General features: G+C 34.5%; 1 protein-coding gene across 1 annotated transcript; it reads right to left on the minus strand.

The window, feature by feature from the left end:
* Window positions 1–9085: 9085 nt before the first annotated feature.
* Window positions 9086–13117, minus strand: LOC143581665 (zinc finger BED domain-containing protein RICESLEEPER 1-like). The gene is made up of 7 exons (XM_077064402.1): window positions 12669–13117; window positions 12452–12586; window positions 11396–12378; window positions 11138–11328; window positions 9727–9898; window positions 9487–9633; window positions 9086–9417 (listed from the first exon to the last, which is right to left on the minus strand). Exons 1-7 carry the CDS (start codon window positions 13115–13117, stop codon window positions 9086–9088), a joined length of 2409 nt encoding a protein of 802 aa, XP_076920517.1.
* Between the last annotated feature and the right edge of the window lie 1278 nt (window positions 13118–14395).

The following is a 14395-nucleotide window of genomic DNA, read 5'->3' on the forward strand; positions in this document are numbered from 1 at the left end:
AATGGTTCAGGTGGAGGAATTTTTCTACCTAGTTAACTTTCTTGTACTTGACTATACCAAACGTGTGAATAATACACAGCCGCAAGTCATATTGGGTAGGCCATTCCTTGCCACAGCACATGCGGTAATTGATTGTGCTAAGGGGATATTGGAGATTAAGTGTGGGGATCGTGATAAACGGTTACCATTGTTTGAAAATGCTACTAACCATGTTGCTGACAAGTGTGAATCCTTGAGAAAGGATCACACAAAAGAGAAATGTTTTGTGACTGACAGGAATGAGCTAAGGAGTAGCATGAAGGAGAAAGGATGGAATGAGATGTTGCATGGAGTTAGAGATGATGAGGAAGCAACTACAAGAAAAAAAAAGAAGACGAAAAAGAAAGATGTAAAGAAACCGCCAGACGTAAATGAAAAATGGCAGGATCATGTCGTTCCAAAAGGTTGGAAGGAATCTCTTGAGGAGCGTGCATGTAACGAGAAGGCTGCACAGGGGCAGGCTAGATGCCCACCTTGAATGTCATAAAATTTTTAAAAGGGTGGTATTTGTACATTTTGTATATTTTTAGTTTGCATTTTTTTTTATTTATTACTAATTGTATTTCAAGGGTACCATCATAGCAAAAGCTAAGTGTGGGGATAACGCTCCCCGAGAAAATGAGGTTTCAGTTAAGCGACCCAGAGTGCTTTCATGTTGATTTTGCTGTGGTTAATTCTGGTACATGTATATTATGTTGTAACTGAACTTTGTGGGTGTAGTTCACTATAAACACTCACGAGACCCCACTCGTCCTCCCGGGCTACCGGGAGGTTTACAGGGCTTGTTGCATATGCTAAATGCAATCGTGATTCCTACGAAAGTGAGTTAGGTCTTTTAACGTTTTTAACTAGTTTAACAAAATTTATTATGAAATGACTTAATTTGGGCTCGGTAATTGTTTTAATAAAATTAACAGAAAATCATTTTCATAACTCGTAAAAGACCTATGTCTTACACTTGTGAGAAGCTTGCTTCTACACGTCTCGAGATTTTGCAGGTTCAGTTGTCAGTTTGGTACTTGGTCGAGACGAGAGTATACGAGTGTTTATGAGAGTTCGCGTGCCAACTGGTCCTTTTCCAATCTCATTGATATCAGGTGATTTCGGTTTCATAATTTATTTTGTCTTATTAGTTTAAATGTTAAAAGTGTAATTGTATATTTGCTAGGAGAACCATCACATTTGAGCCCCGAATTTTAAAAATTGTTGAACAGTCAAAAAGTCAATTTCAACCCTGTCCCTCAAATGTTCATTAATTGTTTAAATATTTTAACATTGAGGACAATGTAAACCTCAAGTGTGGGGATGGGGGAAATTTGAAAATTTTAGCCCGATAGTACCTCAAAGAGTGTTCAGAAACCAAAGTTATTAACTGTTAATTATTGTCGTTAATGCCAAGTTATAGGTTTCTGGTCATGGTTGGTTTTTCAGCTTCTCGATAGTTTTACTCACGAATGTTTTCAAAAAGAGAAGTTGAAAATGGGGTCGTTTAGGCGGGGATAACGAGTCAAGGGGACGGGTATACATGTTTCATATCGGCAGCCCAATATTCCAGACATATTGTGAGATGGCCCCCTATACTTAATACACATACTATATAATAGATATAAAACATGTCTTACACCATTGATTGAGGGAAACATGTATGTTTTACAGAGTTAGAACTTGCTTGTCACATGCTTATCGAGATCTTAATACCACCACCTGTATGGAGATTAGGACTTTAGAAAACCTTTACATACACTTTTCCTCCACTAAATAAATTTCCTTACCCGACAATATCCCCCTAGGAGCCCATTTGGACCTCATTCCTGTTTATTTGCTAAACCAGACATTACTCACCATTTCAGCCTTGGCCTTCATTATATTTTAACCTTGTGTGATGAAATCCAGTTCGTTATCGAGTTGTATATAGTCAATTGTTGAGCATAGTACACAATGTACGTATGTCTCGGTTGAGTTGTAAATATGTGTTTGTCAGAGTTGTATAATTATTTGCTTCAGTGTATTGTCTATCAGTTTGAAAATAATAATAATAATAATAATAATAATAATAATAATAATAATAATAATCATCATCATCATAAAAATTCAGCAAAAAGTCAAAAAGAGAGTCGGTTCTTATTCAGTTATCTATTTAGCAATCTGTTTATTTTTGATTAGTTGTTTGTGTATTTGTAAATTGGGTTTCATTCATATTAGTCACTAAATATGCCTAATCCGCACCCAGCCTAAGCCACAGCAGAACCTTAGTCCGAGTCTTTATGCAACCGGTGGGTAATGGGTGGAGATAAGACTGGCCTGCAAGCTTATTAAGTTGTAACTCATATTTGGTATTTGAGGGCAGAGACATATACTGACACATCTTTTGCTAGTCCAGATATTAAACCGAGAGGAGTGTTGATAGTGTGAGGGGTATGAACATGTATGCATTAACCGGAAACAAAGTACACTCGTCTGGGCGGCTCTATTGTTTTCATGATATCATTTAACCTTATTTGTGGGATGTCAATCTAGAAAGTGTCAGTCTAGGAAACTGGGTATGACCTTAAACCTTACTAGTATTAATGGCGATAATCTACATACCTATGATAGAGGTTGATGTTTGCTTTAGAGTTTTGCTTGAGGGCAAGCAAAAGATAGGTGTGGGGATGTGATGGTCGGTTAATTTGTATATGTTTTAGTTCGTTTATTATTTAGTTTTAACTGTTTATTCTAGAACTATCGATACTTCATACGTGTATTATTGGATTTCAGGTCATAGGCGTTAAAGTACTCAATATGGACATGTTGTGACACGGAATGAAGACCCAGGATGTCCAGCGCGCAAATCGATGATCTGATTGAAGTTTGCTGTAACGGGGTCCCATCGCGGTACGCGATGGGCTTGCTGAGGTCCCCATCTGCACCTCCCGTCGCGGTACGCGACGGGGTCTTTCATGGTCAATCGCGTATCGCGATTGACCCAAAGTCAACAGATATTTTTCCCACCCATCGCGGTACGCGATGGGGACCTCAGCAAGCCCATCGCGTACCGCGATGGGACCCCGTTACAGCAAACTTCAATCAGATCATCGATTTGCGCGCTGGACATCCCGGGTCTTCATTCCGTGTCACAACAGGTCCATACTGAGTACTTTAACGCCTATGACCTTAAATCCAATAATACACGTATGAAGTATCGATAGTTCTAGAATAAACAGTTAAATAACATATACAAAATTTCAAAATTTAACCTTGCATTTGCATTAACTTATGTAACACTAGTACATTAATTACCAGCATGAGATTCGTGTAATAGATATTTTTTTAATTATAAGATAACGTATTATAATTCATCATTCGATGAAATTATACACAAGCATTTGTAACATAAACAAAATACAATGTATAGTTAAATTATCACTATCGTATTGTCATTCTTATTTTGGTAATGTGGTAAGATGATTAATGTGTGTAATAGGAGGTCATGAGTTCAATCATAAAGTGCAAAACTTAGTCGTTGAAAATATATTATTAATATAATTGAGAAGTGAATATGGTGTCATACACCTAAGCTTAGATGTAAAACATTTCAAAACTACATCGTTTTGATTAAAACCTTAAAAGATAAAACTAAAAGGTTGCTTTTATTTTAATCTTGTAAATGAATATATAAATATTAATTTATGCATTATTATCGCGTGTCATATTATTATTTTTGTGGCCAACGTTCGTATGCTTTGTTTTTGTAATATTTCACGAAATAGGTTTGTTAAAATAGTTATAAGTTCGAAGATTCAATTTGTTATCGTTGTTGATATTTTATAAAATAATTATAAAATGTATTCATAAATACAGAATCAAAACTTATTGGTTCGTTAAATACATTCAAGTCGTTTGTAAAAATTATCACCGACGCTCGTATTCATCGGATAAAATCCGACAGTTCGTATGCTTTCTAAAAGAATCACTTAGATGCAATGTATCGTTCATGCGTGGGGACTTATGCTAGATTCGTTACGATTAACCTGATAATTTTAAATAATTAAGGAATTAACATAATGGAATCATGTTTGGGGAAATTGTTTTTTACATGGAGAATTATCAAGCCAAACATCCAACGAGAAGCGTATTTTCATTTTCTCCCCACAAAATAGGCAACAACACAAACCCAAACCCCCATCTTCATTTGCCTCGGTTTCACGCTACCCAACAAATCTTGGTTATATTTTCATTTCCTCCCCACAAATTAAAACTTATCTTCTCTTAGTCTCTAAATTTTCCAATATTTTAGTTTGAGATTTATAAAGAGAGATAATAACTATGGAGACAATTGAGAACCGATTTAGGCATAGTGAACCGACCTCCCATAGATAGGGTGCGAGGTTTCCAATCCACGAGCCTTTTGTCAAAGATATTAACTACTGGTTGGTCTTATTCATATTAGCTCCCACCTTTATTCCAAAATAAAAAAAGAACTTTTAAATATCGTTACAAAACAACAGTTGGAAGAAATATACTTTGCAAACAACAACAACGAATAAATATTATATTCGATGTAATCCAGCGGCATATTCAGACAAAGTAGTTTTGACAAAATGCAAGTATGCGGCACGATGGCCCGAACAAAATGGGTCGGGTTTCATATATATAGTTAACATAAGGTTACAAAATCTATTTTATTAAAAATTAAATATCTCTTGAAGTACTAAAACAATTTAGAATGATCTGAGCAGTTAGCTTGAATGTAGCGTAAGTCAATGAATACAAGTAACTGTTTAGTTTAAGACAGATATTTTGAGTTTTTGACATCAGAATATAGAGTTGTAAATGTGAATTGAAGATGAGCTCAAAAGGAATGAGCTCGGGATGGTACCGGTATCGATCCCGAAAATCCCGATCCCGAAATTCGAAATATTTTGTTTCAATACCGATATTTTGTGAAAAATTCGGGAAATAGCTTTATCGTACCGATATCGAAACTCAAACTTGGTACCGATGGTACCAGTACCGATAACGCTCATCCCTAAGCTCAATTATTAACACCGGAGGGGAAACACTTGCTACATATACAAGTAGGAGCGCTAGAAACGTCGATACTTGAGCCCATGGCCGTAATCAAATAAACACAAAATATACAATTAAGGGTGTGTTTGGGATTGCTTATATAAGTTCAAAAGAACCTATTAATGACTAGTCCAAAATGAGTTTTTAAAAAAATGTTTGAATTAACTTATGTGATAGAGTAAGGAAAGTCAATAAATTGTATTTCAAAAAGGGTTTGGATTAACTTATGTGATAGAGTAAGGAAAGTCAATAAATTATATTTTAAACATATGTCTTTATTATATTATTAGAAAATGGGCTAGAATAAGAACCGCTAACATATCTTGGTATTTCACATAATTTTTTGTTGTTTACAAATTATTTTGTTCTGCAACATATCAAGGGCAACACATAGTTGAGATGTGAAAGTGTAGTTTTCAAAATATATTTCGTTCTTGTTTTTGTTGTTTACAAATGTATGCATCTATTCTTGGTATTCACAAATATTTCAGTAAGTTTTTTGTAATCAACTTTGTTCTTTTAAATTTATACATTGTCCACACTTGTTACAAAAACATATATTATTTAAAGAATTAAAGTAGTTTAAAAACATAACTTTGATCTCACATGTATAGGGAACAAAGCCCAAAGTGTGTAAAGAATTGTTTACGGTGCAAGCCCATTGGAGTGATTGTTTCGAAAACAAAAACCCAACTAAAACCATTTTAGACATTAACTAAACTTACACGAGGGGTATGTTTTACAAAACCACATGTTGGCTAAAAGCTGGTAACTTTATAAGCGGTGGCAGATCTAAGATTTTTTTCCAGTTGATTCATTATTTGGGTCAGTTAGCGGTTCGGGTTGATTTGACGGTTCGGTTCGATTAAACTTTCACATAATAAAAATACGATACAATAACAAAAAAACTAATATTGTCATTAGAACTTAAAAAACACATAATACGAATATGAAGGTTAAATCCATTCCAATCTTTCTCTTTCTCTTGTTTTATTCATTGTGAATAATTTTGTAACAACTACTAGCTTATTAGATTACACATCCAACACTAATGAATAATCATTTTGCTTGAAATAATAACTCCCACTATGGAAAAAAACTAGTTTTAGGTTTCAAGCGAAACTATTACTTTATCTTAAAAGAAATCTTAATGTACCCTCAAATAGTCAAACATCATGATAGTCACATTACCGATGTACTAGAGTAAAACTTTTTTGCAATCAAATCACATATTACAACCTTCTTAGAAATTAAATAAATTATCTGCAAAACAGAGGAGGGTATAAAATCTAATTACTTAACCAGTTTAAAAAACTCGCTTACGAAGGGATTTGAACACGGAACCTAACAGTTGGAATGTTGAATACTTACCATTGGGCTATAGATTCAGTTTGTTTATAGGTTCACTCAAAAAGTATATATATGAGTTAACTCTCATATGTTATTAAGGTATTCTACGTAAAATTCGAAACTCAGTGGGTTCCCGTGAACCCGTACCACTATATGTAGATCCACCCATGTCTATAAGTATGTTTGGCAAAACTAGCTGCTAGCTGTAGCTGGAAGTTGGTGGCTAGTGGTTTGAAGCTGAAAGTTGGTGGCTGTATCTGATAGCTGTAGCTTTTTAGATATATTTAGATGTTTGGCAGGGTAGCTGGAGCTTTTAATAAAATGTATAAAATTACTAAAATAGGCATAACTAAAACAATAATAGTAAATGTATTTAGTTTGAAATGTTATTTATGTAAATTAAAATACTAAAAGCTTGTAGCTCTTTCTAAACTCTACTAGTAGAAGCTTTAAGTTTTTTCTCCTGACCTAAAAGCTTCAAGCTCCTTAAACCAAACAATGTTTTTAATTGAGTATGAATTTTTTCTTAAAAGCTTGAAGCTCCTAAAAGCTTCATGTCATACATACACATATTTAGGTATTGAACAGAGTAGCAAAAGCTTTTAATAAACTGTATAACATGACCAAAATGAGCATAAGTAAAAAACATAATATTAAACGTACACACACACACATCTTAAATGTATATAAACGAAACATTTAAAAACTCTTTGGCTGCTCTCTACATTCTCTAAAGCCACCAGATTGTATTATTTATAAATGGATGATTCCCATGAGTCTCACCAAATCCTGATAGCCCTTAAATAGATTATAATATTTCATTAAATTAAAACGTAATCTCACCAAATATTTGATATCAAAATCTTATTCCCTCCGTCCCATTATAAGTGTCCACATTTCCTCTTTTATTTGTCCTACTAAAAGTGTCCACTTTCAAAATTTATTAGCCAATTTTCAAGTTTTCCCTTAGACACACACAACTAACATTAATAAACAATATTGATGGACCCACTTTTCAAGGGCATTATTGTCATTTGGTAAAAAAAATGTAATCATTCAATTCACATTAAATTTTGTGTTTTTCAAATTTGGACACTTACTATGGGACGGAGGGAATATAAAATAGGGATATGCTAAAAATTATAATATCCGATTTATAAAAAAAGATATTAGTTATAATTAAGAAACAATTTTATAGTAAAAAAATAATTAGGTCGTGGGTCTCACCAAACTTAAACATATTTTAAACAGATTATAACATTATATTTATTTGTAAAACCTTGAATATACTATTAACTTTCTTATTATATATATTAGAATAATGACTAGCAACTAAGAAATCAAAACAAAAGCTAGGAGTTACCTACAATTCATATTCATACCTGAATTTATAAAACTTCAAAATGGCAGGAAGAAACCCCAACAAATCTACAAAAGTAAAAAGGTGAAAACCAAAAGAGAACAAAGGACGTCGATGGCACTAGCTTAAAAGGAAAAAATTGTATATTAAGTCTCAACTTGGGCTTTTAATTAGCTCATTTAAATTTTAAAAGGATATAAGAATGAAGTTATGGAGGATTCTGGTAATTATGTAATATGCTAATTTTTTAAAGTTAAATAAGTATAACTATATCATATATCATAATCAAATTAAAAAGAATAAAATACTTATTTTTATTTTTTATGATGTAATTTTTTTCTAAAAAATAATAACATGTGAAAAAAGAATGGCTTTTTAAAAGTCATGGAGGGTAGTTGGTTTTGAATAAGGGTTAAATGTGTAGCTATTATATAAATTAACAAAAGTTGATGAAAGTATAAGTACCAAATTGTAATTCAAATATAAAAACTTGTGGCCTTTTTCTCAAACGCTAATAGTAGAAGCGTTCAAATTTGGAGCCCTTTCTCCCAACATAAAAGTTTCAATAAATATATATATAGAGAGAGTGTGTTCCATCACGAAATCCCCATAACTCGTGATGGGCATCATGCAAACCCCCTCATCACGCGTGATGAGGGGGGTGGCGCCGGTGTTCTTGGTGATATAACGGGGTGATGAGGTCCATCACGGAACCACCCCCACCCCTCTAATCAAACAAACTTTTCTTTATTGATTTTGAGCTTTATTTTTAAAAGTTTGAAGCTAGAAGCTCTTAAAAGCTTCATGTCAAACATATCATTGGTAAGACTTTTTAAGCTTGTAGCTTTTTCTAAACGCTACTAGTAGGAGCCTTAAGCTTTAAGACTTTTCTCATGACCTAAAAGCTTCAAGCTCCTTCAACCAAACAAGGTTTTTAATTAAATAAGATTTTTTTCTTAAAAGCTTGAAACTCCTAAAAGCTCTCAACCAAACATACCCCGAGTATGAGTTTTTTCTTAAAACTTGAAACTAAAAGCTCTATACCAAACAATACCCTAGATGATTACAATTCAAGTAAGGAATTTAACAGAAACCCAACTTAACCAAAAATGAAGGAGCAACTTTAAGCCATTACAATTCAAATATCCAATAAACAGGTCTGAAGTAAGAAAACCAACCCTCTTCATAAGGAATTAAACAAAAAAGCCAACTTAACCAAAATGATATCAACAATTACAATTCAAATATCCAAGAAACACGTCTGAAAAGGAAACCGACTCTCTTCTTCTAATCATGCTCATACCCAGCATGACCATATATCATCAACAATAGCATCATCACCACTAACTTGGTCGGCACCTTCACATTTTCGATTACTGCAAGCTTATTCGTGATCCTTTTGAATTCCTTAAACAACACATCTTCCTCCTCTAATTCGTGATGAGCAAGGTCCGCCGTCATGGCTTGAAGTTCCCTCTTGTGGCTTATGAACCGAGCTACATGTCTAGCAGGAATTGGAAACTCTTGATTAGTGATGATGCTAACAGCTTGAAGAATCCTATGGTCCACCAAACTTAATTCATAGTGCAACATATCTCTGGATTTCATCTTCATTGCATCTTCAATGGTAATAAATAGTAATGAGAAAAAGTGGAGTGATACAATAATTAAATAATAATATTAGCTACCAGTTTGTTCTTGTTCTTCATAGGTGATGTGCATATGTGGATAAATGGTCTTTGAATCAAAACCTTTATCATGGAACAGACGAGCCAAATCAATTGCGAGATCAATGAAATTGAATATGCCATCCAACTTCTTGTGTGTTACTCGTCCTAGTTAACATTACGAGACATCAATGAAAAATAATAACTTCATATTCTAATATAGACATAAAAACAAGAAAACATTACCTAGATGTTAATCACTATCTAAGTCTGAATCACTAAGATCCTCCACATGAACATATGCCAGATTCACATGTTTGATCATTTCAGAAAGCCATTTAACCCTTGTTCTGAGCTCCTCCCTAACCAACACATCTTCGTCTCTTATGTAAACTCTAACTCGAATTGTTGTGTGTTCATCAAATATGTTAACCTTAATCAGCAATTTCATTAAATATCTATGTTCAGTTTAACATTTTAATCTTGCTTCGATATGCTACAGTGTTAACATATTCGAAATCAAACAAAATCATAATTTGGGGTTCTGTTTCATAATGTTTTTAGAACGATTGAATTAAGTTTTGTAGCTCCATTGAATTTTAATATTTTAGATGTTCAATTTTGGATTGTAGATAAATCTAGGCTGTGATGTTCATTACTCAAACTACTTATTGTGAAATTCTTAAAAAGTTGAACTTTGTGAATTTGTATTAATTCTGTTTGTTTGAAAACAAGGGTTAATTGCTAATAAAATGTTACACATTTGGTACTCAATTGTGTGATTTTGAGAAATCTCACCTGCTTATTTGTGAAGAATGCTTCCAAATGAAACATGTTTTTTTTCCTTTTAAATGAAGTAATTTAGTTTATCTTTTAGTTTAGAACCTATTATCTCACCATAGGGATGGCAACGGGGCGGTTTCGGGGCGGGGAATGCCAATCCCATACCCGCCCCGGTTTATAAAACCCATTACCAAAACCGTCTAAAAACCCGCGGGGACTAAACGGGGAATCCCCATCTGGGATTCGGGGAAAACCGCGGGTATTCGGGGAACCCGTCTAGCATAAATGGTTTTTAAACGGGCTAAATTCCCCGTGGGGATCCCCATTTAACCGTCGGGTTCACCGTTTAAAACCCGATTGTAAGAAAATGATACAAAATTACAATACAATATTAATACACAAAAAGTTCAATATCCAAACACATTACACATACAAAAGACATTATTAATACATAAAAATGTTTATTTCTCCCATCACAACGGAAATTAACTTCATGATTGATCCTTCTTACACGTCCATACCGCACCCATTCAACCATTCAAACACTTGTCACGCCGGATTGCTATGATAATCAAACATTAACATATTAATTGGAAACTATATAAGAATCAATGTTAAACCATATTAAAATGTAAACGATAAACCATATATATATGTATTACCTCAATACCATCGTCACAATCATATTCAATAGTTTGGCAATATGCCTCGGATTCTTCTGAACAAGTTGCTATATTCATATCACAAAAGTCAAAAGTTTATATAGTAGCTAAGTTAAAAATAAAAAATAAAATGTTTGTTTACCTTTGATTTCATTCAACAACCAACTTTGGGCGCACATTAACGCTTCCAATGTTTTTGGATGAAGACGGCTACGATGTGGACTTACCAATCTACCACTTGTACTAAAAGCGGACTCGGAAGCAATGGTAGATATTGGAATCGCCAATATATCTCGAGCAATCTTTTGCAACCTTGGGTACTTGACACCATTTGTTTTCCACCAAGCTAAAAGGTCAATCTCAGTTTCTTTTATCCAAACTTTCTCTTGTAGATACAAATCAAGCTCCGTTGTGACACCTAATATATAAATAAAGTTAATACAATTAATGAATAAAGTTAAATTAATGTAAATAATAAGTCATACCCGAATGATTATCCTCTTCAACGAATGTGAAGTATTCGTTGAAAAATCTTCCACCCACCGCATTGTTTTGACTTGATCTCACACCATCATCCCGTGAAGTTCCTTGACTGTAACTTTCATAATCTTGAAACAACCTATATACAAGCTCCTTAAGTTTTATTATCGCACTCTCCGACTTTTCAGAACCATATATCTTTGGAAAAGCAAACTCCATTGCTTTCAATTTGTAACGAGGATCCAAAACTGCTGCTACTCCCATTACCCCATGAATAACCGACCAATATTTATCAAACTTAACAATCATCTTCTCTGCCATCATCTTGATCATAGGGTCTCGATCTTCTTTCCATATACCCAAAGAAGATTTAATTTCACATATTGATGGAAAAAAGACATTCGCTGTCGGATATTTAGTACCCGAGAACATCAAAGTCAGCTCATAAAACAAACTCAACTTATCACAAATGCTTGAACCTAATTCCCAATCTCTTTCAGTTGGCAAAGTTTTATATTGGGTTTCTCTTTGCTTTAAACGTTTGAAAACTTCCTTGTAAAGAATAGCGACTTTCAACATTAGATATGTCGAATTCCAACGTGTTTTGCAATCAAGAGGTAACTTTTTTGAACAATCTATTGCTAAATGACGAGCAGCTTCCTCAAACTTTTCTACTCTTTTTTGTGTTCCCGTCCAAAAAACAACACTCTCTCTAATTCTTTCGATTCCTTCACCAATGACAGATAAACCATCTTGAACTATTAAGTTCAATATGTGCGCACAACATCGCATATGAAACAACTCCCCACCTAGAATCAAAGAGCTTAAAGACAACTTATCCAATAAATAGTGAATCATTAAATCATTAGTGCTGCAATTATCAACTGTTACTGTTGATATCTTTCTATCAATATTCCAATCACACATTGATTGATATAACACCTCAGCAAGAACTTCAGCAGTATGTGGAGAAGGTACATAAATAAACCTAGTAAAAGTACATTTGATAAAACATTCAACATATTAAAGTGGCAATTAATAAAACAAATTTTGAAGTATACCTCATTATTCGGCTTTGCATTTCCCATTTCTCGTCAATTAGATGTGCGGTAATTGACATGAAACCTTTCTTTTGATTACCTGATGTCCACATATCCGTGGTAATTGCAATCCGGCTTTGATTTTTCTCCAAGATCCTTTAATAAATCAAAGATATAAATTAAAAGGCAATTAAGTAATAACTAATTATATTAAAACCAAATAATTAATGAAACATACCCCATTGTCTTTTCTTTTTGAAAGTCATAAATCTTCAAAATATCTCTCTTTAAGGTATTTCGTGATGGAACCTTAAATAAAGGTTGTAGTCCGGTCACAAACTTTCTAAATTTATGATGTTCAACAATCACAAGAGGATATTCATGAACAATAACCATCTCGGCTAGATCTTTCCTTGACTTGTCGGGATCAAAGTTTAAACAAGTTAGATTTGCTTGTCCGTCGGTTGTTTTTTGTCCCATCCCCAATACTTGTTGACGTATATCTCTTTGGTTTCGTTTTGGACAAAATTTGTTATAATGATCAAGTAAGTGGCGTGTTCCATTCTCACTCTTAGCTCCTAATTTTCTCTTGCAATAGTGGCACTCCGCCTTGTCTTCACCATTGATCGTCATCTTCTCGAAGTGGTTCCATACAATTGACGTAAGTTTTCGCTTCCTAGAACCCATGTTGCTATCATCATTTTGGGTTGGGGTTTGGGTTTGCTCTCCTGTGGTTGTGTGTGATGGACCTTCATTGCTTGTATTTGGTGAAGATTGGTTCATACAGTTATTGCTATCGGCTTGTGAGTTATCACCCGGATATGTTTGTGGTTGTTGTGTGTGTCCTTCCATAAATCCTACGAATAATTATGAAAATGAAAATGTTCTTAGCATCGCAATCAAAACACAAAGCATGCTTCACAACAGTCAATGCACTTAATACAATACACTTATACACAAGCATGCTTCACAACAGTCAATGCACTTAATACAATACACAAGCATGCTTCACAACAGTCAATGCACTTAATACAATACACAAAGCATAACTTACAACCGTCAATGATCTAATAGAATGAACAATGAGTTAGTGAGTGTTGACCTAACTGCAGAATGGGGAACGGGCGAGATGCGCGGCGGCGACTGCAGAATGGGGAACGGGCTGTGCCTACTCACTGCAGAATGGCGAGTCCGGCGACTGCAGAATGGGGAACGGCGACTGCAGAATGGCGAGTCGGGCTGTGAGATCAGAGATGCGCGGCAGCGTGCGGGCGGGAGGTTGTTCTAGGGTTAGGGTAAATGGCCAAATGGGAAAGTAGGAAACTGGTTTTAAACGGGTATACGGGAAAATGGGTTAGGCAGCCTTATTGGGAAAATAAATAATAAATAATATATTATATATAAATATAAAAATTATATTTAATTAAACGGGTTTTAAACGGGTATACGGGGCGGGTATACGGGGCGGGTACAGGCTATACCATACCCGCCCCGAACCCGATTAACTTAAACGGGGAAACCCCGAACCCGGACCCGTCCCCGATTAAGTGTCCCCGAACCCGCCCCGTTCGGGGCGGGTTTCGGTTTTCCCCATCGGGTTTGGTTTTTTTTGCCATCCCTAGTCATTTCAAACCCTCATTTACAATTTACAGTGACAAACTAGAAATCTTCACCTTCATTGTTATAGTTGGTAGAAGCCATTTTGAAATTAAACTCGGCTTCAAATTGTGAAATAAATCTTGAATAATGCAAAAGAAAGTTTTGTTTAAATACTTATGGTGAGTCAAATGACAAAGATGCGGGGTAGGGGGTGCTAAGGTTATATCAATCAGTCAAAGCTGAGAATCAACATGTCTTTATTTCTTTTACTTTTGATATATTTGGGTCCATTTGTTTCTGAAAATAGTTCAGATAGTCATGCACAATAACATATCAACGCCGAAGAACTGTAACTTTGTTTTCAAT

The sequence above is a fragment of the Bidens hawaiensis genome, unplaced genomic scaffold (genome assembly GCF_021521415.1).
Source record: "Bidens hawaiensis isolate Kalapana, Puna unplaced genomic scaffold, B.hawaiensis_p1.1 tig00001511_1, whole genome shotgun sequence".
NCBI lineage: Eukaryota > Viridiplantae > Streptophyta > Magnoliopsida > Asterales > Asteraceae > Bidens > Bidens hawaiensis.